This window comes from Hyperolius riggenbachi, chromosome 3 (assembly GCF_040937935.1).
Source record: "Hyperolius riggenbachi isolate aHypRig1 chromosome 3, aHypRig1.pri, whole genome shotgun sequence".
Classification (NCBI taxonomy): domain Eukaryota; kingdom Metazoa; phylum Chordata; class Amphibia; order Anura; family Hyperoliidae; genus Hyperolius; species Hyperolius riggenbachi.
In genome coordinates, this window is record NC_090648.1 from 285,861,431 (window position 1) to 285,884,660 (window position 23,230).

The following is a 23,230-nucleotide window of genomic DNA, read 5'->3' on the forward strand; positions in this document are numbered from 1 at the left end:
TAATTTACCAAATAGCTCATGCCATTATTTCTGTACATTTTAGCATTGCTTTTAAATTACATCTTTTGCTGCTGTTTGTGGATCATTCATTCAGAAAGTTTAACTATGACGTGGTGCCCATAGATGACTGTTTAAGATGAATAGGCATCATTTATATGAGGCTCTTATCGGACTTGACATATTACGCAACTGTCACATTTTGGAAACTACAGTAAAATGTGGAAGTACTTTGTATTACGTGGGCCATATGTACACACTAGTAATAAATTGTTCATTACAGTCACAGGTTTTCCATTGCATACTGCTGAAGGGTGGAGCATACCTTGCATAACATTCGAAAAATGCCTTAAGCCCCATACACACGCTCAACAGGGGTCTTTTATGCTTTCACAACTTTTGTTGTGAAACAGGTTGAAACCCCTAAGAAAAAGGATTTTGCTTTTGTTCAAAGAGCTGATAAGACTGATAAGAAGTCAATCCAACTGTTGTATTGACTTCTTATCAGTCTTATCAGCTCTTTGAACAATAGCAAAATCCTTTTTTTTGGTGTTTCAACTTGTATCACAACAAAAGTTGTGAAAGCATAAAAGACCGCTGTTGAGTGTGTGTATGGGGATTTAGTGATTGCCTTGTATTATTTTGTATTCATATATGACTCCAGGAAACAGTCTAAATGATTTCTTTATATTTGCTCATTTTTTGCATTTGCAATAAATTCTAATTGTTCACAGAAGGGATATGTGCTGTAAGTTACTGCAGTGGATCGAGAAACAGAACAGCTTTTACTCAAGTTTGTTGGGGCTACTGTATGGTAACTGGTGGCTTCTGCAAAACTGGCATTGATTGAAAGCCTCTGATGCTTTAAAGGACAACTGTAGCAAGAGGGAAATGGGAGGCTGTATATGTCATTTTAAGCAATACTAGTTGCCTGGCTACCCTGCTGAAACACTGCCTCTAATAGTTTTAGCCATAGACCCTGAACAAGCATGCAGCAGATCATGGCTTTCTGCCATTATTGTCAGATCTGACAAGATTAGTCCCATGCTTGTTTCTGGTGTTATCAGACATTACTGTGAACAAAGAGATTAGCAGGGCTGCCAGACAACTGGTATTATTTAAAAGGAAATAAATATGGCAGCCTCGATATTCTCCCTTCAGTTGTACTTTAAAGCATATCTGAATTAACATGTTGCAGGAGAGAAACATGAGTACATAGTGCAATAGTTCTACTAATAACTTGTCTGAGGTCCCTTTCAATTTATTTTCCGTTACAGTTTCATGTAAGCATTGGGGATGGTTAAATGCAGGGTAGCTCTCCTGAAAGGTAAACACACGCCAAAACACTTGTATTTGGCCATGGAAACATTGGTGATAACAGGATAGGGCTATAAAGATTAAAAACTATTTTTTTAAGGTCATCTCAGGATAGCACCCTGGAAAGATAACCTCTCACCCCCACTCTGGGCAGGAATAAGGATAAAATATAACAATTAGCCACAGGGTTTATAGGTAGTACAGTCCCACATACTCCGTTTTAGCTTTCTGTCCACTCAGAAGTAGGATCGCTGGGCTGGAGTGCTAGCCATGGCAGGGTCAGCAGCCATTGTATGCCCCCCCCCCCCCCCTCTGTTATGCTTCAAACCATAGGAGATGTGAGGTGGGGCTGCAGGAGCAGCATAGTGTCTTCAGATCTGGAGCCATGGCCGACTACTGCTAGTTTGCAGGAGACTAGCCTGTCCATCACATGACCTGCAGCTGGAACTTGGATGTGTATTTGAGTGCAGGGTTTCACAGATGCAGGAAGCTAGGACCCACTGAGGTCCGACTGACAAGCCACAATGTCACTTTGACAAATTGGTAGGACTACTTTTTTCTGATATTTGTGTGGTGGGGCACAAGTGTATGTGACACATGAGGCTTTGGCTTAGGCCTCGTTCACATCACAAACGCGGATGGCCATGCGTGCGGAACGCATGCGGACCGCAACGCGTACGAACGCACGCCATCCGCGTTTGTGTGCGTTGCGTGGCTGATCCCATCACTGAAAAGTGAATGGGACAGCCACGCGTTTCTACAAAAAATGCGTGCAGCATGCGTTCCCGGACCGCACAGGTCCGGAACGCATGCAGTGTGAACATCAGACATTGCACTCTATGCAATGTCTGATGTCGTGCGTGTCGGCCACCTGCACGCGTTTCCAAAACGCGGCTGGAAACGCGTGCAGTGTGAACAGGGCCCCTTTGAGGTGGGCTGAGTGTTGACATCCTTCGAACTATGAAGCCAACTGGTGGTCCTAATTCCCAAGGTCTGTAGTCAGGTTCCTCTTTCCCTCTGTTAAGCAGCACAGTTTGGGTATGGAAGATCCTAACTTATACTTTTCTGTGGACTATATATGTCTTTGCCACTAATTTGTATGCTTAGTCTTGATAGCCAGAAAAGATGCCTAATGCTGACAAGGAAAAAAACAATGATACACGGGCAAATAATTCAAAAATCTGAGTTAGATCATCTTTCATACGATGTACTATGCAATTACTGGGATTCCCACTTCTTCCCTATAAAAACATGGTTTAATTAAGCAGGGAACAGACAGTCGGTGAGGAGTCTCCAACACTGTTGAAAAACTTTATAGGTTGAATGAGATCAGACTTGATCTCTGCATTTCAGGCTATTAAAGTTCCTGCAGTGGCATATCTGCAATCTGAGGCAGTCGTTATTGGCCGCCTCAGCCGACCTAAAGGACAACGGAAGCAAGAGGGACATGAAGGCTGCTGTATTTTTTTTTTTCCTTTTAAGCAATACCAGTTGCTTGGCTGCCCTGCTGATCCTCTGCATCAAATTCTTTTAGCCATAGACCCTGAACAAGCATATGCAGATCAGATGTTTCTGACGTTGGTGTCAGATCTGACAAGATTAGCTGCATGCTTGTTTCTGGTGTGATTCAGACACTACGGCAGGCAAATAAACCAGCAGAGCTGGCAGGTAACTGGTAGTGCTTACAAGTAAATAAATATGGCAGCCTCCATATGCCTCCTGCTTCAGTTGTCCTTTAAGTCAGGCATGTGTACAAGGCTTTAAATGAGAGAAAGCAGGTACTGAGGGGAGAGAATAAGTAACGTACACATGGTAATGAACCCCTTGCAGTCTGGATTCTGGTTTGTTTTTGGGTAGTTTATATCAGGGCTGTGGAGTTGGTACAAAAATCTTCCGACTCCGACTCCTCAGTTTATGAAACCACAACTCCGACTCCGGGTACCCAAAATGGCCCCAAATCCTCGTCTCTGACTCCTTAGTCTGATACTTAACAGGGCTGTGGATTTTGTACAAAAATCATCCGACTCCGACTCCTCAGTTTATGAAATCAACGACTCCAACTCCGACTTCGGGTGCCCAAAATTACTTCGACTCCAACTCCGACTCCACAGCCCTGGTTTATATATATATTTCTGTAAGCCAGGCTTCAAGGCTTCTGTAGCTGTGGCTGCACTGTAAGCCATGCTTCAGTAGCACTGGATGCAGCTATATCTATGTGACGGTTGGAATATTTTGCCTTTGTCTAAAGCAGTATCTTTTCTACACTTATTTTGGTGTTCGTGTACAATCTGCTTCATTTATTTTGTCATAATGCAGGCACTGACTTGGGCTGCTCATGAAGGACACAAACACTCCGTTTTGAAGCTGCTTGAGCTGGGTGCCGACAAAAAACTGGTTACCAAATCTGGAGATGGGCCAGCTGATGTGGCTAGGAGAAACAATCATTTAGAGGTATGACTGCAAACAAGAGAAACAATCATTTAGAGCATACATGTCAAACTCTGGCCCACGGCCAAATCTGGCCCTCAGAGCAATTTAATTTGTCCCTTAAGTCGTTTCCCCAATTATGTTTGGTTCACTCTAGACCTAGGTTTTCAACGTGTGCTGCACGTACCTCTTGGGGGTACTTCTGATGGTTCCAGGGGGTACTCAGGCTTGATATACTTAACCAAGAATAACAAATGTAGAGTTTTAGAAAAGAAGTCTTATTTAAACAACACCAAATTTGTATCTTGGCTAATTAAAAGCAATAGTAAATGCTTGAAAATTGTTTAGAACCAATTATCATGTACTATGATTAAATCTATATTTGTCAAAGGGTACTTGTGATAATGTTTACTATGCTAGGGGGGGACTTGGTGAGTACAGGCTTTTAAAAGGGGTACACTGCTCTAGACCACCAGGGAAGCTATGTTGGCGGTGAAGACCTAAACCACCAGGGAAGAGATATGGGGGAGATAGGGGAAAAGCAATAAACACTAGGGAACTGTATAGGGGATGGTGGGGGCCTCTAGACACCAGGGAACTGTATAGGGGAGAGAGAGGACCACTAGACACCAGGGAACTGTGGGGGGGGGCATTAGACACTTGGGAACTTTATAAGGAAGGGAGGTGGCCGATAGACATTGAGGTTGGCCCACGACTAGGTATCAGTGTAAAATTTTGGCCCACTTTGTATTTGAGTTTGACACCCCTGATTTAGAGGGATGACTGCAAACCTGATTTTCAGTTTGTAATGCAATATTTGTAATATTACCCTGTGCTGGATAGAGTAAACTAGTTATAGGAGATAGCAATGAGTGCTGGTACTACAGGATGATAGGTATACCGTACTTCCAATGAGATTTCACAAAATGCATTTGTTCTACGGAACTAATAAAATATTTCACCACACAGACTTCTTAAGGGAAGCAGATACCCAGAAAATTATGATATTAAATACCACTGTGTAATCTTACTTCAAAAAGTAACAAGTTAAAAATGTCCTAACCACCAGAGTTCTAGATAGAGCATAGCACATGAGGGATATGCAGATGAAACATTTTGGTAGTAATGGCCACTCACCACAAGATGGCGGCAATGGACTGCACTCATATAATGTGAATTAATATATACTGTATCCATGCTTGTAAATCTACGTGTGTGTGTATTATTTATTTTTTATCGCCTGCAAAAAAATTAAATTGTTACATAACTAAGCTCCCGAATAGAGTTTAGGCTGTTTACAACATGTGTATTGTGCACGTGTTCTAACATGTGCGTAATGCAGTGCATGCTCTGCACGTTGAAATGTTTATTGAATGCATATAAAATATGTGCCCAGGCTGAAGCTATACAGGAAAGCTGAGCTGAAAATAGACTGAGAGAAATGACAGCTCCCATCTTGATATATTACGTTATCTAGTTTCAGCACTCGGAAGAATGTCTCTGCCATGGAAGAAACGCATACAAAACTGACAGGACCAGACCGAAAATGCACACCTTTTATGTGTAAACACAACTATAGAAACACATGCAAAACTGATGGCAACTGTAAAAAAAACTGACAGGACAGGGCTGCACGCCTTTTTATGTGTGAACCAAGGCTTAAACTTAAAATGTCCGCGAATGATACAATATTGAGTGTGTCATTTTGTGCTGAGAGACTAGCTCAGAAGGATTTTGATATCTAGAAGTCATAAATCCGCATCTCTCACATGGGCTAATAAAACAGAGGCTGAAGAAGGCAGTGAGAAAGCCAATGATGAGTTGTGAGTAACATTAAAGTCCTGCGAAAGCTGTGTAACCTGCTGATGCACACGCAGCACACAGGAATATAGAATGTGGATGACAGAGATCTCTAAAGGGGGCGTAGCTTCAGGCAGAAGTGGGGGGGGGGGCTTCTGCGTACATAAGGTAACCACTGTTGTTAGAGGGGGTACATTTTGTTTTTAAAGCGGCACAAACATACTCAGAGGGTTGGTTTGACCAAGTTTTCACATCTTGAAGTTTGGAGGTTTGATACCCGAGTATAAAAGAGGGTTTCACCACTAAAACCCTGCCATATGAATGATAAATGTTTAACCTCTTGAGGACTGCAGGGCTAAACCCCCCTAGTGACCAGGCAATTTTTAGTTTAAAAGGCCACTGCAGCTTTAAGGCCAAGCTGCAGGGCCGCACAACATAGCACACAAGTGATTTCCCCCCCCCCCTTTTCTCCCCACCAACAGAGCTCTCTGTTGGTGGGGTCTGATCGCTCCCCCCATGTTTATTTTTTTTTTAATAAATATTTGTTGCCGCTTTTTTTTTTTAAAAAAAAACCCTCTTCCTTTAAATCCCTTCCCTCCCTCGCTCCCTCCCTCCCCACAGCCGGCCAATTACGGCGATCGGCTGTCATAGGCTTCTGCCTATAAGAGCCGATCGCTCTCTTGTCCCCCAGGGGGACAGCCGTGTCACACGGCTGTCCCCAGTGCAGCGCTGCTGCTGATCGCAGCGCTGCACAGAGTAAATAGACGGCGCACGCCGTCTAACAGTCTCCCGAGCGGCAATAGCCGCTCGGAGACTGAAGGCGGGGCGGAGCTCCGCCCCCAAGCAGGAGATGCGCGCGCAGCCTGCGCTCGATCTCCTGCAAAACAGAGCCCCAGGACTTTACGCCAATTGGTGTTAGGCGGTCCTGGGGCTGCCGCCGCGGCCATGCCTACCGGCGTGACGCGGTCGGCAAGAGGTTAATAGTGCGTCTTGCCTCTAGATGGAAAAGGTACACTCTAATAGAAAATGTCTGTGTCCAGTGGCTTCCTAGGTGCATATAAATGAGTTTAAGAATTAGTGCAGGTGCTTTTAAAGACTTAGAGTATCTACATTGTAAATTACAGTTTGCTTTAAACCTAATAAGTTGCCAAGATGTATAAACCCCCAGGGACCGTATTCCACATATGGTCTTGAAATCCCCGCCCCTAGTGTGAAATTGAGCCCAGGCAATTTTTTTCCCCCAAACCATAGATGCAAAGGATGCTGGGAGATTAATGTCAGAACTCCAACCCCATGTCCTGTTTCCAGCCCACAGCCACTGAAAAAAGATGCGATCTAATCCAGACAGGGAGACATCTGAAATAAGAATTATAGCAAACATGCATAAGACGGGCTGCAGCTGTTCTGCTGTTTCTCCTCTCTCCTACACACTTTAAAAAAATGTAAATTGATCCAGGCAGGCAGAGGGCAGTTTAATACACCAGGCTGGAGGGGAGGACACAATACTGAGGGTGTACTTGCAAGGCTTCAGCTGAGGAGTAAGATGGAGGTGCTACTACAGATATAAATGGGAGTCTGTTCTATCCAGTACGATGTACCAGATGTAAACTTTATTTGTTCATCTAACTGTACACAGTGCATAGACTACATAAATGTATTGCCATTCAAACTTTTTTTTTTGGCCGGAGGTTGTCTTTTTATGGTATTTGAAGATAGCCAGGGTGTCTTTTTTTTTGTTTTGTTTTTTGTCACTTGGCAATATCCATTTGAATTAGTTGCAGGTAGTGTTTAAAGGGAAGGTCCAAGCAAAAAAAAAAAATGAGTTTCACTTACCTGGGGCTTCTACCAGCCCCATGTAGCCATCCTGTGCCCTCATAGTCACTCACTGCTGCTCCAGTCCCCCGCTGGCAACTTGCCGACCTCGGAGGTCAGGGCCGCATTGCGTACATTTTTACGCATTCCCGCTAGTGCAGGAACATTAACATATACATTTTTACGCGTTAGTGGTGCAACGCATACATTTTTGTTCCTGCACTAGCTGGAATGCGTAAAAATGTATGCAATGCGGCCCTGACCTCCGAGGTCAGAAAGCTGCCAGCGGAGGACTGGAGCAGCCAGTGAGTGACCACGAGGGCACAGGATGGCTACATGGGGCTGGTAGAAGCCCCAGGTAAGTGAAACTCATTTTTTTTTTTTTGCTTGGACCTTCCCTTTAACCTCTTGCCGACCGCCTACTTCATATTGGCGGCGGCAAAGTGGCAGCCCCAGGACCACGTAACGCAGAATGGCGTCAGGTCCTGGGGCACTGTTTTGCCAGGGATCGCGCGCTGGGATGCGCGTGCATCCGCCCGCAATAGGCTCCGCCCACCCGCGACGTCAACCCGCCGGCCAATCGGAAGCGCCGGCGGGTTGTTAACCCGACGATCGCCGGATAGAAAGCGTATAATACGCTTTGTAATGTTTACAAAGTGTATTGTACAGGCTGCCTCCTGCCCTGGTGGTCCCAGTGTCCGAGGGACCACCAGGGCAGGCTGCAGCCACCCTAATCTGCACCCAAACTCACTGATCTGCCCCCTGATCGCCCACAGCACCCCTCAGACCCCCCCCTGCCCACCCCCCAGACCACTGTTAGCACACAATCACCCCCCTAATCACCCATCAATCACTCCCTGTCACTATCTGTCAACGCTATTTTTTTTAGTTCCTAAACTGCCCCCTGGGGACTCCTGATCACCCCCTACCCCTCAGATTCTCCCCAGACCCCCCCCCCCCCCCCCCTGTGTACTGTATGCATCTATCCCCCCTGATCACCTGTCAATCACTCATCAATCACCCCCTGTCACTGCCACCCATCAATCAGCCCCTAACCTGCCCCTTGCGGGCAATCTGATCACCCACCCACACCAATAGATCGCCCGCATATCCAACATCAGATCACCTCCCAAGTGCAGTGTTTACATCTGTTCTCTACTCTAAACACCCACTAATTACCCATCAATCACCCCCTATCACCACCTGTCACTGTTACCCATCAGATTAGACCCTAATCTGCCCCTTGTGGGCACCCAATCACCCGCCCACACGCTCAGATTGCCCTCAGACCCCCCCTTATCAATTCGCCAGTGTATTATTTACATCCGTTCTTCCCTGTAATAACCCACTGATCACCTGTCAATTACCCCCTGTCACTGCCACCCATCAATCACCCCCTGTCACTGCCACCCATCAATCAGCCCCTAACCGGCCCCTTGCGGGCAATCTGATCACACACCCACACCAATAGATCGCCCGCAGATCCGACGTCAGATCACCTCCCAAGTGCAGTGTTTACATCTGTTCTCTACCCTAAACACCCACTAATTACCCATCAATCACCCCCTGTCACTGCTACCCATCAGATTAGACCCCTATCTGCCCCTTGCAGGCACCCAATCACCCGCCAACACGCTCAGATTGCCCTCAGACCCCCCCTTATCAATTCGCCAGTGCATTATTTACATCTGTTCTTCCCTGTAATAAAAACAAAAGTTTGCTTTCCTAAAACAGAAAGAATTAGCGATAATTCAGTTTGGAGTGAGCTTGAGATGTCTCCCAGAGCAACACTGCTGAATATATGCAAATTAACCATTGTACCCTTAAAAGCTAAACACACCTCCAGAACCGCTGGAATGCAATGATGTGTCAGCTTGTTAATTTGTACAGAGCCATAATAATCCAACATGCATACAGACTGTTTTGGATTGTTTGATCCTCATCAGTGCATGGCATGGATTAATAACCCTGTAATAACCCACTGATCACCTGTCAATCACCTGTCAATCACCTATCAATCACCCCCTGTCACTGCCACCCATCAATCACCCCCTGTCACTGCCACCCATCAATCAGCCCCTAACCTGCCCCTTGCGGGCAAGCTGATCACCCACCCACACCAATAGATCGCCCGCAGATCCGACATTAGATCACCTCCCAAGTGCAGTGTTTACATGTGTTCTCTCCTGTAAACACCCACTAATTACCCATCAATCACCCCCTATCACCACCTGTCACTGTTACCCATCAGAATAGACCCTAATCTTCCCCTTGCGGGCACCCAATAACCCACCCCACACGCTCAGATTGCCCTCAGACCCCCCCTTATCAATTCGCCAGTACATTTACATCTGTTCTTCCCTGTAATAACCCACTGATCACCTGTCAATCACCTATCAATCACCCATCAATCACCCCCTGTCACTGCCACCCATCAATCACCCCCTGTCACTGCCACACATCAATCAGCCCCTAACCTGCCCCTTGCGGGTAATCTGACCACCCACCCACACCATTAGATCGCCTGCAGACCCGACGTCGGATCACCTCCCAAGTGCAGTGTTTACATCTGTTCTCTCCTCTAAACACCCACTAATTACCCATCAATCACCCCCTGTCACCACCTGTCACTGCTACCCATCAGATTAGACCCCTATCTGCCCCTAGGGCACCCAATCACCCACCCACACCCTCAGAACGCCCTCAGACCCCAGCCCTGATCACCTCGCCAGTGCATTGCTTGCATCTAGTCCCCCCACTAATCACACCTTGAGACACCCATCAATCACCTCCTGTCACCACCTGTCACCCCCTAACACACCTACCCATCAAATCAGGCCCTAATTAGCCCCGTGTGGGCTCCTGATCACTCGGCCAAACCCTCAGATCCCCCTCAGACCCCCTTCCGATCACCTCCCCAGTGCATTGATTGCTTCTATTTTCCCCTCTAACCACCCCCTGAGACACCCATCAATCACCTCCTGTCACCCCCCTAGCACTCCTATCCATCAGATCAGGCCCAATACAACCTGTCATGTAAGAGGCCACCCTGCTTATGACCGGTTCCACAAAACTCGCCCCCTCATAGACCACCTGCCATCAAAATTTGCAGATGCTTATACCCCTGAACAGTCATTTTAAGACATTTGGTTTCCAGACTACTCACGGTTTTGGGCCCGTAAAATGCCAGGGCAGTATAGGAACTCCTGAAGTGACCCCTTTTTAGAAAAAAGACACCCCAAGGTATTCTGTTAGGTGTATGAAGCATTCATAGAAGATTTTATTTTTTGTCAAAAGTTAGCGGAAATTGATTTTTATTGTTTTTTCACAAAGTGTCATTTTTCACTAACTTGTGACAAAAAATAAGATCTTCTATGAACTCACCATACACCTAACTGAATACCTTGGGGTGTCTTCTTTCTAAAATGGGGTCACTTGTGGCGTTCCTATACTGCCCTGGCATTTTAGGGGCCCTAAACCGTGAGGAGTAGTCTAGAAAACAAATGCCTCAAAATGACCTGTGAATAGGACGTTGGGCCCCTTAGCGCACCTAGGCTGCAAAAAAGTGTCACACATGTCGTATCGCTGTACTCAGGAGAAGTAGTATAATGTGTTTTGGGGTGTATTTTTACACATACCCATGCTGGGTGGGAGAAATCTCTCTGTAAAATTGTGTGTAAAAAAAAATCTAATATAGGTCATTTACAGAGCTATTTCTCCAACCCAGCATGGGTATGTGTAAAAATACACCACAAAACACATTATACTACTTCTTCTGAGCACGGCAGTACCACATATGTGGCACTTTTTTGCAGCCTAACTGCACTAAAGGGCCCAAAGTCCAATGAGTACCTTTAGGATTTCACAGGTCATTTTGCGACATTTGGGTTCAAGACTACTCCTCACGGTTTAGGGCCCCTAAAATGCCAGGGCAGTATGGGAACCCCACAAGTGACCCCATTTTAGAAAGAAGACACCCCAAGGTATTCTGTTAGGTGTATGACGAGTTCAAAGAAGATTTTATTTTTTGTCACAAGTTAGCGGAAATTGATTTGTATTGGTTTTTTTTTCCACAAAGTGTCAATTTCCGCTAACTTGTGACAAAAAAAAAAAATCTTCTATGAACTCATCATACTCCTAACAGAATACCTTGGGGTGTCTTCTTTCTAAAATGGGGTCACTTGTGGGGTTCCTATACTGCCCTGGCATTTTAGGGGCCCTAAACCGTGAGGAGTAGTCTAGAATCCAAATGCCTCAAAATGACCTGTGAATAGGACGATAGACCCCTTAGCGCACCTAGGTTGCAAAAAAGTGCCACACATGTGGTATTGCCGTACTCAGGAGAAGTAGTATGTGTTTTGGGGTGTTTTTTTACACATACCCATGCTGGGTGGGAGAAATATCTCTGTAAATTACAATTTTTTTGATTTTTTTTTTTTTTACACACAATTGTCCATTTACAGAGATATTTCTCCCACTCAGCATGGGGATGTGTAAAAATACACATCCAAAACACATTATACTACTTCTCCTGAGTATGGCGATACCACATGTGTGGGACTTTTTTTTTGCACCCTAACTGCGCTAAGGCGCCCAAAGTCCAATGAGTACCTTTAGGATTTCAAAGGTCATTTTGCGACATTTGGTTTCAAGACTACTCCTCATGGTTTAGGGCCCCTAAAATGCCAGGGCAGTATAGGAACCCCACAAATGACCCCATTTTAGAAAGAAGACACCCCAAGGTATTCCGTTAGGACTATGGTGAGTTCATAGAAGATTTTATTTTTTGTCACAAGTTAGCGGAAAATGACACTTTGTGAAAAAAAACAATTAAAATCAATTTCCGCTTACTTGTGACAAAAAATAAAATCTTCTATGAAATCACCATACTCCTAACGGAATACCTTGGGGTGTCTTCTTTCTAAAATGGGGTCATTTGTGGAGTTCCTATACTGCCCTGGCATTTTACGGGCCCAAAACCGTGAGTGGTCTGGAAACCAAATGTCTCAAAATGACTGTTCAGGGGTATAAGCATCTGCAAATTTTGATGGCAGGTGGTCTATGAGGGGGCGAATTTTGTGGAACCGGTCATAAGCAGGGTGGCCTCTTACATGACAGGTTGTATTGGGCCTGATCTGATGGATAGGAGTGCTAGGGGGGGTGTTTTAGGGGCCCTAAACCGTGAGGAGCAGTCTTGAGACCAAATGTCGCACAATGACCTGTGAAATCCTAAAGGTACTCATTGGACTTTGGGCCCCTTAGCGCAGTTAGGGTGCAAAAAAGTGCCACACGTGGTATCGCCGTACTCAGGAGAAGTAGTATAATGTGTTTTGGGGTGTATTTTTACACATACCCATGCTGAGTGGGAGAAATATCTCTGTAAATGGACAATTGTGTGTAAAAAAAATAATTGTCATTTACAGAGAGATTTCTCCCACCCAGCATGGGTATGTGTAAAAATAAACCCCAAAACACATTATACTACTTCTCCTGAGTACGGCAATACCACATGTGTGGCACTTTTTTGCAGCCTAACTGCGCTAAGGGGCCCTAAGTCCAATGAGCACCTTTAGGCTTTACAGAGGTGCTTACAATTTAGCACCCCCCAAAATGCCAGGACAGTAAACACACCCCACAAATGTCCCCATTTTGGAAAGTAGACACTTCAAGGTATTCAGAGAGGAGCATAGTGAGTCCGTGGCAGATTTCATTTTTTTTTGTCGCAAGTTAGAAGAAATGGAAACAGTGTCATTTTCTGCTAACTTGTGACAAAAGATAAAATCTTCTATGAACTCACCATGCCTCTCAGTGAATACTTTGGGATGTCTTCTTTCCAAAATGGGGTCATTTGGGGGGTATTTATACTATCCTGGAATTTTAGCACCTCATGAAACATGACAGGTGCTCAGGAAAGTCGGAGATGCTTCAAAATGGGAAAATTCACTTTTTGCACCATAGTTTGTAAACACTATAACTTTTACCCAAACCAATAAATATACACTGAATGGTTTTTTATTTTAATCAAAGACATGTAGCAGAATAACTTTCGCGCTCAAATGTATAGGAAATTTTACTTTATTTGAAAAATGGCAGCACAGAAAGTAAAAAAAAGTCATTTTTTGACAAAATTCATGTCTTTTTTGATGAATATAATAAAAAGTAAAACTCGCAGCAGCAATCAAATAGCACCAAAAGAAAGCTGTATTAGTGACAAGAAAAGGAGGTAAAATTCATTTAGGTAGTAGGTTCTATGACCGAGCAATAAATCGTTAAAGCTGCAGTGGTCTGAATGGGAAAAAAGGCTCTGGTCCTTAAAGTGACTCTGTAACAAAAATTACAACGGTTTTTCTACCATCCTACAAGTTCCTAAACCTATTCTAATCTGTTCTGGCTCACTGCAGCACTTTGTACTATCACCGTCTCTGTAATAAATCAATGTATCTTTCCCCTTTCAGACTTGTCGGCCTGTGTCTGGAAGGCTGCCAACTCTTCCGTGCTGGTCTGTTCCTCTATGCACACTCCAGTGTGTGTTTTATTTACATAAGCCAGCAGTGTCTCTGCTATCTTATCAGTGATAGAAGAGAGCTGGATAAAAAACCTCCTCTGTTAGGCTGTGAAAGTAGCTGGCTGACACATACTGAGGAATTACAAACACAGGCACAGGCAGAGCTGTCTGCAATGTTCAGTGCATGAGAGAAGAAGGGGACAGAAGGTAAACACACAAATGATCTTTTGAGATTCAAAAGGAAAGCTGTATACAGCCTGCTTGTGTATGGATGTATTTTCTATGTGTGGACATATTGTACATCAATCTACTTCCTGTTTTGGTGGCCATTTTGTTTGTTTATAAACAAACTTTTTAAAACTGTTTTTGACTACTTTTAATGCGGCGGGGAGCGGCGAAATTGTGACAGAGGGTAATAGGAGATGTCCCCTAACGCACTGGTATGTTTACTTTTGTGCAATTTTAACAATACAGATTCTCTCTAAGGGGTTTTATGACTGCAGTCCTTAAGTGGTTAAAAGTCAGATGTTCTGATTGGCAGATTTGCATCTGCAAACAATTATTCCATAATAATGCTCTTCAAACCATCAGAATATTCTTTTTTTAACGGGTAGCTGAAGTGACTTGTTGAGATAAAGATGTGTATGTGTAGTTTAGAGGCTGCATAGAACTAGTCTGTGTTTTTTTTTTTTTTTTTCCTCTCACAGTAAGAGTTAACCACCTGAGCGGTCTGGACGAGCTCAGCTCGTCCAACACCGCCGGAGGCTGCCGCTCAGGCCCTGCTGGGCCGATTTTTATCAAATAAAGTGCAGCACACGCAGCCGGCACTTTGCCAGCCGCGTGTGCTGCCTGATCGCCGCCGCTCTGCGGCGATCCGCCGCGAGCAGCGGCGAAAGAGGGTCCCCCCAGCCGCCTGAGCCCAGCGTAGCCGGAACAAAAAGTTCCGGCCAGCGCTAAGGGCTGGATCGGAGGCGGCTGACGTCAGGACGTCGGCTGACGTCGATGACGTCACTCCGCTCGTCGCTATGGCGACGATATAAGCAAAACAAGGAAGGCCGCTCATTGCGGCCTTCCTTGTTTATTCTGGGCGCCGGAGGCGATCGGAAGATCGCCTCCGGAGCGCCCTCTAGTGGGCTTTCATGCAGCCAACTTTCAGTTGGCTGCATGAAATAGTTTTTTTTTTATTTAAAAAAAACCCTCCCGCAGCCACCCTGGCGATTTAATCAGAACGCCAGGGTGGTTAAAATTCCAGGGCTGTAAATTACATGTTCTCTGCAGTCACACTGTAGGGTAACTTTCACTGATAACTGATTACAGGCCATGAAACTCTTGGTGGTGGAGAAACACCTGAGTATAGGCAATAGATTAAAAACATCAATGGTTCCAGATGGGAGCTGTAAAACATTGAAAGCTGCCATCAGTCACCTGAAACACAAAATAAAACTGGGGGGGGGGGGGCTTTGGGGGGGCCACCATTACTTGCCTATGGGGTGCTGAACCTCTAGCCCCCAGCCGTAACAGGATTCTCCATCTTCTCAAGCCAATTGGCAGCTTCAGCAGGCATTTGTAATTCATAGCGGGGTTCAGTTGCATGCATGCTGGGAAAGTTGGTCCCACTAGGTGCGAGTACAGTTCTCCCTTATGGGTAGGTTTGTTTTTTAAATCCCTGCTCAGATTGCTTTTAAGGGTAAGTACCTAAAGTGAAAGTAAAGTGTCCAGTTTAACGTACCTGGGGCTTGTTTTCAGCCCCCTGTAGTCCTTCCGGTCTCTTGCTGTCTTTCCGCTCTTCCCTATTCAGCAGCTGTGTCCCTCCCAAAGCTGAGGCAGCCGTGTGCTACTGTGCATGCACGGCCTCATCTGCGCACCTCCTTAATGGGGCCAAAGTGGCTAGGAGCGTTCGATGCAAGCACAATCGAGGAGGCATGTGAGGGACCAGAAGGACTACAGAGGGATACAAAAAGCCTTTCCTTTAAATGTAGTGAGGGCAATACAGTTATGACCAAAATTGTTGGCACCCCAGAAATGTTTCCAGAAAATCAAGTATTTCTCACAGAAAAGTATTGCAGTAACACTTCATTTTATTTGTGTGTATTGGAACAAACCCAAAAAAAGCAAATTGGACATGGCACACAAAACTCCTAAAATGGGCTGGACAAAATTATTGGCACCCTTTCAGAATTGTGGATAAGATTTTTTTTTCAAGCATGTGATGCTCCTTTAAACTCACCTGGGGCAAGTAACAGGTGTGGGCAATTTACAAATCACACCTGTGGCCTAGTGCACACTAGAGCAGTTCGGCTGCGTTTTGCGATCCGCTTGCGGCTGCGGATACGCTTAGATAATGTATTTCAACGGGCTGGTGCACACCAGAGCAGGAGGCGTTTTGCAGAAACGCATACTCCCGGGCTGCTGCAGATTTTGGATTGCGGAGGCGTTTCTGCCTCAATGTTAAGTATAGGAAAAACACAAACCGCTCTGAAAAACGGCACTTCAGAGCGGTTTGCCAGGCGTTTTTGTTACAGTAGCTGTTCAGTAACAGCTTTACTGTAACAATACATGAAATCTACTACACCAAAAACTCTTCACAAAACCGCAAAATGCTAGGTGAAACGCTACAGAAAAAGAAGAAAAAGCGTTTCAAAATCTGCTAGCATTTTGCTGATCTGCTGGCGGTTTTTGGTGTGCACTAGGCCTGAAAGCAGATAAAAAGGAGAGAAGTTCACTTGGTCTTTGCATTGTGTGTCTGTGTGTGCCACACTAAGCATGGACAAGAGAACAGAACTGTCCGAGGACTTGAAAACCAAAATTGTAAAAAATATCAGCAATCTCAAGGTTACAAGTCCATCTCCAGAGATCTTGATTTGCCTTTGTCCACAGTGCGCAACATTATGAAGAAGTTTGAAACCCATGGCACTGTAGCTAATCTCCCTGGGCATGAACAGAAGAGAAAAATTAATGAAAGGTTGCAACACAGGATAGTCCGGATGGTGGATAAGCAGCCCCAAACAAGTTCCAAAGAAATTCAAGCTGTCGTGCAGGCTCAGGGGAGCAACAGTGTCAGTGAAAACTATCAGTCAACATTTAAATGAAATGAAACCCCATGGCAGGAGACCTAGGAGGACCTCACTGCTGACACAGACATAAAAAAGCAAGACTACAGTTTGCCAAAATGTACACCATATACCTACAGTGAAAAATGGTGGAGGTTCAATGGTGTTCTGGGTTTTTTTCTACCTCTGGCAATGGGTGCCTTGAATGTGTGCAAGGCATCATGAAATCTGAGGGTTACCAAAGGGTTTGGGGTCACACTGTGGAGCTCAGCATCAGAAAGTTGGGTCTGCATCCGAGGTCTTGGGTCTTCCAGCAGGACAATGACACCAAACATCTGTCAAAAGGTACCCAGAAATGGATGGCATCAAAGCGCTGGAGAGTTCTGAACTGGCCGGCAGCGAGTCCAGATCTAAATACCATTAAACACCTGTAGACAGATCTTAAAATTGCTGTTGGGAAAAGGCACCTTCAAATAAGAGAGGCCTGGAGCAGTTTGCAAAGGACGAATGGGCCATAATTCTGGGCGAGAGGTGTAAGAAGCTTATTGATTGGTATAGGTACCCACTAATTTCAGTTATTTTTTCCAAAGGGTGTGCAACCAAATATTAAGTTAAGGGTGCCAATAATTTTGTCCAGCCCAGTTTTGGAGTTTTGTGTGACATTATGTCCAATTAAATTTTTTTTTTTTTCCTCCCCCCTTTTTTTTTCTTGTTCCAATGCACACAAAGGGAATAAATGTGTGTAGCAAAAGGTGTTACTGCAATATTTTTCTGTGAGAAATACTTGATTTTCTAGGAAAAATTTCTGGGGTGCCAACAATTTTGGCCATGACTGTATCTGACAAAGGCACAAATCTAAGTCCTCGTTCAGATGGGCAGCTGACAGACCGTGTGCTACAGGGGGCTGGAAGAAGCCACTGGTAAGCTAAATTGGGCACTTTACTTTAAAGTGAAGCTTAACTGTAAATAAGAGCAAGAGTTTCACTTACCTGGGTCTTCGACCAGCCCCCCGCAGTCGCCCTGTGCCGGCGGCGTGTTGAACCGATCCTCTATTCCCCCGCCATGGCTTAGTTTTGCTTCAGGCATCTGATCAGTCGGCGGATCCAGCGCATCCTTGTATGCGTTCACGCCGGTGAACGTGTCCTGCGAACTCGCAGTGAGAGGTTCTCGCTTACTGTGTTTGTGCAGGACTCTCTCGCCGCCATGAATTCGCACGAGAATGCACCCAGCTAGGGCCGCGCAGGTGCAGTAGACCGCCGACATTAAACTAAGCCGCAGCGGAGGATCTGTTTGGCATGCCGCGGACACAAGGTGGCTGCGGGGCGCTGGTTCGAAGCCCCAGGTAAGTGAAACTCTTCTTTACATTTAAGGTTCACTTTACCCTAAGGTACTTTTTAACCAATGCACTAGGAGTTGTATCAAAGCACAGGGGTAAGTCCTTGCTTGCTTATTATGCCGTTGATTCTGCTTGTTGACTAGCGTGTTTTTTTCCCCAATAGATTTTTAGCATCCTTACATTTTCTGGCAATCTTAATGGATGCAACTTGAGCAAAGCAGAAGCAATGTACAGATATCTGAAGGTACAACCTGAATCAACTGCAAGTGATACTTTTAGGTAAGTACCACAGTGTTCCTATGTTCACAACATTGCAACTGAAGAGTTTTACAAACAGCAGGCCTGAAAAAAATATTGACTTCGTATTGACCACTGTAAGATGTGTACTAGTTGTGATTTATATGTTAAATATAAGTAAATATTATGTAACAGAAATGTAACTTTACAGATTAATGTACCCCTAGGTGGCAGTAGTGTTCTCTTGTGCTGCTTTCCCTGTTTTTTTTTTTTTTTTTTCCTTTACCAAAAATTATTGAAAGGTAATTAAACTGACTGGGTTTTGATGATACTGTGCTGACTGAAGAGGAGAAGATGTTAGATGTGTTCATATGGATGCTATCGATAGAATGCACATAAAGAAGATTGAAATGTTTAATAATACCCAGGGAAAAGAGGTGGGCGAGTGGGTGCAAGGAGGTTGTAATAGGGCGGTTCAAATTTTAGAGCAAAAATAAAAAAGGCTTCCACTTTGCTTAATTTGGGCTGCTGACCTTCTCTGATCATCTTACTCTCTCTAGTTATTTTTTTATCCTGTATACTCCAGAATGCCCAATACACCTATAATTGAAATCATGAACTGCACCCCTGATAAAAGGAGCTTTATTAATAACCCCTCCCCTTTTTTATGGTGCTCACTATATATGATCCAGACTGGCAGTTTGCTTCTAGGTATTTGGGCTGGGTTTACATGCATTTCATCTGATGGCAAAGTGAAAGTGCTTTACCTGAAGTCGCATTCAGGTGGTTTGACCACCTCCACTGCTGCACCGCCGTAGAATGTTGAAGGAATGCTGACCTTTTGTGCCTGTCTAGTTATCTTTGCACATTGCAGTTATTTGAGAATAACTTACCCCTCTTTGTTCTCAGAGTAATACTGTTCATTCCTTTCTGTTTATATTGATATTCTGGTGTGGTGATCACCAGCTGAATATGTTTCTGAATTACTCACATTGAAAATTACATAGGTAAAAGGACCAGGGCAGATAGCATTCATTACTTCTGGAGTAAATGCACAGGTGTACATTGAAATGTTAGACACTTCTCATTCCATTAATCAAGACGGTTTGGAGAGGATGAAGTTATTTTTTCAGGATCAGAATTAATCCTAGCACCAAGCAAAGAGTGTTAAAACTTTTGTTTAGGAAAGACATATCAACACAATGGCATGTCCAACACACTTTCTGTACTTCAAATCAGTGGTGGGAAAGAATGGTGTATAACAAGGCTCCATTTTGCCAAGCTGATATGTGAATGAACTGCTATACAAGAATGTGGGAACCTGATTGTACAGTATTTCTATAAGAATTCAAGCTGTCATGAATGCCAGAGTACAGGTGCAACAAGGTACAGGTAGATAGTCCCCGACTTATGGACACCAGAACTTTTTCCAGCCCGGTGGAATGACAAAGTAGCTGAGCAGGATGGGGAAATTTGGTATTAAAAATAATTAAACATACAAGCTGTGGCTAAAAGATAGTGGGATGGCATATCACATTGTAATGGGGTGCCTTCAGTGATGGAAATTACTTTTTCTCTTTCTCTCTGTGTAGATACACAGCCTCCAGTGATCTTGACGTGTTTTTACATGGTTTGGGTCTTGGACATCTGGGTGATATCTTTACGGTAAATATAAATTTGTGTTTTTTGTGTTGCATTAAGGATTTAAAGCTAAACAGAGTATTTTTAATGGGATCCTAGAGCTTACAAACACTACTGAAAACAGGCAGTGTTGCATGCTGCCAAGGTATTCATTGTGTGTGGTGCTAAATACTCTTCCCTGCTGCGTTTGCTTCTCCCATGGAGTTTAGGACCGCCCACTTCTCGTCAGTTTTTGGCAGTCTGACCTTCCACTCCTTCTCTTAAAGGGAAGGTCCAAGCAAAATAAAAAAATGAGTTTCACTTACCTGGGGCTTCTACCAGCCCCATGCAGCCATCCTGTGCCCTCATAGTCACTCACTGCTGCTCCAGTCCCCCGCTGGCAGCATGCCGACCTCGGAGGTCGGCGGGTCGCATTGCGTACATTTTTACGCATTCCCACTAGTGCAGGAACATTAACCACTTAACAACCTCTGCCACGCTTATCTACGCCCCTTTAAAATTCACCTGAGTCACAGGGGCGTAGATAGGCAACTCCTGTTTATTTTCCTGCTGTGCGCGATCGCGTGCGCGTTCGCGTGCGCGATCGCGTGCGCGTTCGCGTGCGCGATCGCGTCCGCGTGCATGCGGACGGGCATACGCGTCGGGTACCCGCTGGTCTGTGATTGGCTGATGTGAACATGTGTTCACAAAGCCAATGACAGTGCTTATTCATGCAGAATGTGTGTAAACATTGTATCAGTCACTATGCTGTTACAGTTACTGAGATCACTCGTGAGAGGATCTCAGATAACTAACACAGCATTAGTGACTGATCAGCATCAGTGAGGTTTTTTTTAAATAAATTATACCCCCATTAAGCCCATTAACCCTTGCCTCCCTTAAATGTGAAAATTGCTGTGGTTTTTAGGTGAAAAACCCTGTGGTAGAGAAGTGGTTAACACATACATTTTTACGCGTTAGTGGTTCAATGCGTAAATTTTTACGCATTGAACCACTAACACGTAAAAATGTATGTGTTAATGTTCCTGCACTAGCGGGAATGCGTAAAAATGTACGCAATGCGGCTCGCCGACCTCCGAGGTCGGCATGCTGCCAGCGGGGGACTGGAGCAGCAGTGAGTGACTATGAGGGCACAGGATGGCTGCATGGGGCTGGTAGAAGCCCCAGGTAAGTGAAACTCATTTTTTTCCCTTTAAGGCTGTTTGCGAAGTTTAACCACTTCACCTCCATTTAATCGGGGACTTAGATTAATGAATAGGAACTGTGTTCCAATTCATTCATGTCCCCACTAACCAGCGTTAACGGTTGCAAGCAGCGGTCGCCCGCTCCCATTGACTAACTTTTGCGTCCCTGGGACTTCGAAAGAAGTTTCCCAGGATGTGATTATACTGCACTTGGTGCAGTAAGTAGTTAATGCATGATTGAAAGAAAAACTGGGAAGAGAATGAGTAGCAGCACATATAAGGACCAATGATCTCTGTCCTGTGAGAAACCTGGGTTTCAAAATTACTATGCTTTTTCTTAAAAAAAAAAAAAAAAAAAAAAAAAAAGCACCCATGTAGTTTCTCTAATAGGCATAATTGATCATGATTGCTTATTACTTATTGGGATTGGTGCACATACTACTACCATAACTCTGATTGGTAAAGTTGTAACATTTTATTAGTAGTTTTTATTTTTTATGACTAATAGCATTTTAGTGTGAGGCACTTGCTCTTCTTATTTAACTAATAAAAAACTTATTTTCCTCCCGTCCTGATTAGTAGATCCAACATCATGCAGGTATCACTTGCATCTTGCTTTTCTGCCTTGCTTGACATCTTTGGCAGTGTTATAAATGGAGATACTTAAAGATAATGATGCAATTTTATTTCAAGACGTAGCCTCAGTCATATTAAAATTACTTAAAATACGATTAAAAAAAGTGGTAACCACTGATGCTAATTTATACAATAATCTGTGGTAAATTCATATTAATCCATTCCAATGGATTTTAGAGCTAGACTTAGAATTGATTGTAGTAGGAAGACTAAATTTATTATGTAGGATATGATACAAAAATATTATCAAATGGTACCTGAAAATGTTACACCTGGCCAGCGCGAGGCTCTCTACATACTGTACGTTGACCATCTAACAGATAACCACATTTGGTTTAAATTCTTTTTGAAAGCAGCACACTGTTTGGCAGGGAACAGTTTCCTTTTATTCCTGCCGCTTGTTTATTGCACAATTGAATGATTTGTGTAAGTTGCTTATTTGGTGGAATTTATCATATGTAATTTTTTAATACATTTTAAATACTTTTTGATATTTTGTATCCCTCTTTATTTGCGCTTTTCTTTTTAAGAAATAGGAAAACATGTATGTGAAAGTTTCTTAGAAGTGTCTAAGCTTGTTTAACCATTTCTGGCGCTGGGAGGTGACAAAAAGTCCCCTGAGCCAATCCGTTCTCATCCGCCGAGAATATACACTGTTTTTGTACAAAAACAGTGTTTATTCTTAATTAGAGCTGCCACACTTCCTCCCGCTGCTGATTTCCACCGCTTACTGCCACAGATTGTTAGATTTATGAATGGGAACAAATTTCTTATTCATTAATCTCCCCTCTAGGCCACCGTCATCGCAGGCATCCATTGATGCCTGCGTCACTTCCCTAGTTAGTGTGGCAACACATTACTTCCTATAGTGTACTTATTGTACCCGAATAGGAAGTGTTCAATGGGGACATCTTGTGACCAAATAGTAAAATTACACGCATATTATTATTAATTTATGGACTAAAAATTAGTGATGGATGTAAAAGTGAAAAAATGCACCTTTATTTCCAAATAAAATATTGTCACCATACATTATACTAGGGATATATTTTTAACGTTGCAATAACCGGGGCAAATGGGCAAGATAAGTAGTGATAAAGTTATTGGGGAGTGAAAGGGAGGAGTGCTGAAATGTGAAAATTCCTCTTGTCCATAAGGTGAAAAATACCCGCGGGCTGAAATGGCTAAAGGACAACCGAGTTGACATGTGACGTGATGAAATAGACATGTGTATGTACAGTGCCAAGCACACAAATAACTAAGCCGGGTTCCTTTTTAGTCTTTCTCT

The 23,230-nt window shown here is 44.1% G+C and overlaps 1 protein-coding gene across 2 annotated transcripts in view; it reads left to right on the plus strand.

The window, feature by feature from the left end:
• ASZ1 (ankyrin repeat, SAM and basic leucine zipper domain containing 1) overlaps window positions 1–23,230 on the plus strand; it is a 118,848-nt gene that overhangs the window by 39,239 nt on the left and 56,379 nt on the right. The window contains exons 6-8 of one of the 2 annotated variants that reach the window (XM_068272716.1): window positions 3,631–3,765; window positions 18,408–18,523; window positions 20,074–20,146. In XM_068272716.1, the coding sequence (XP_068128817.1) occupies window positions 3,631–3,765; window positions 18,408–18,523; window positions 20,074–20,146 (324 nt within the window). The remainder of the gene's footprint in view (window positions 1–3,630; window positions 3,766–18,407; window positions 18,524–20,073; window positions 20,147–23,230) is intronic. The other variant, XM_068272717.1, reaches the window with a different exon arrangement.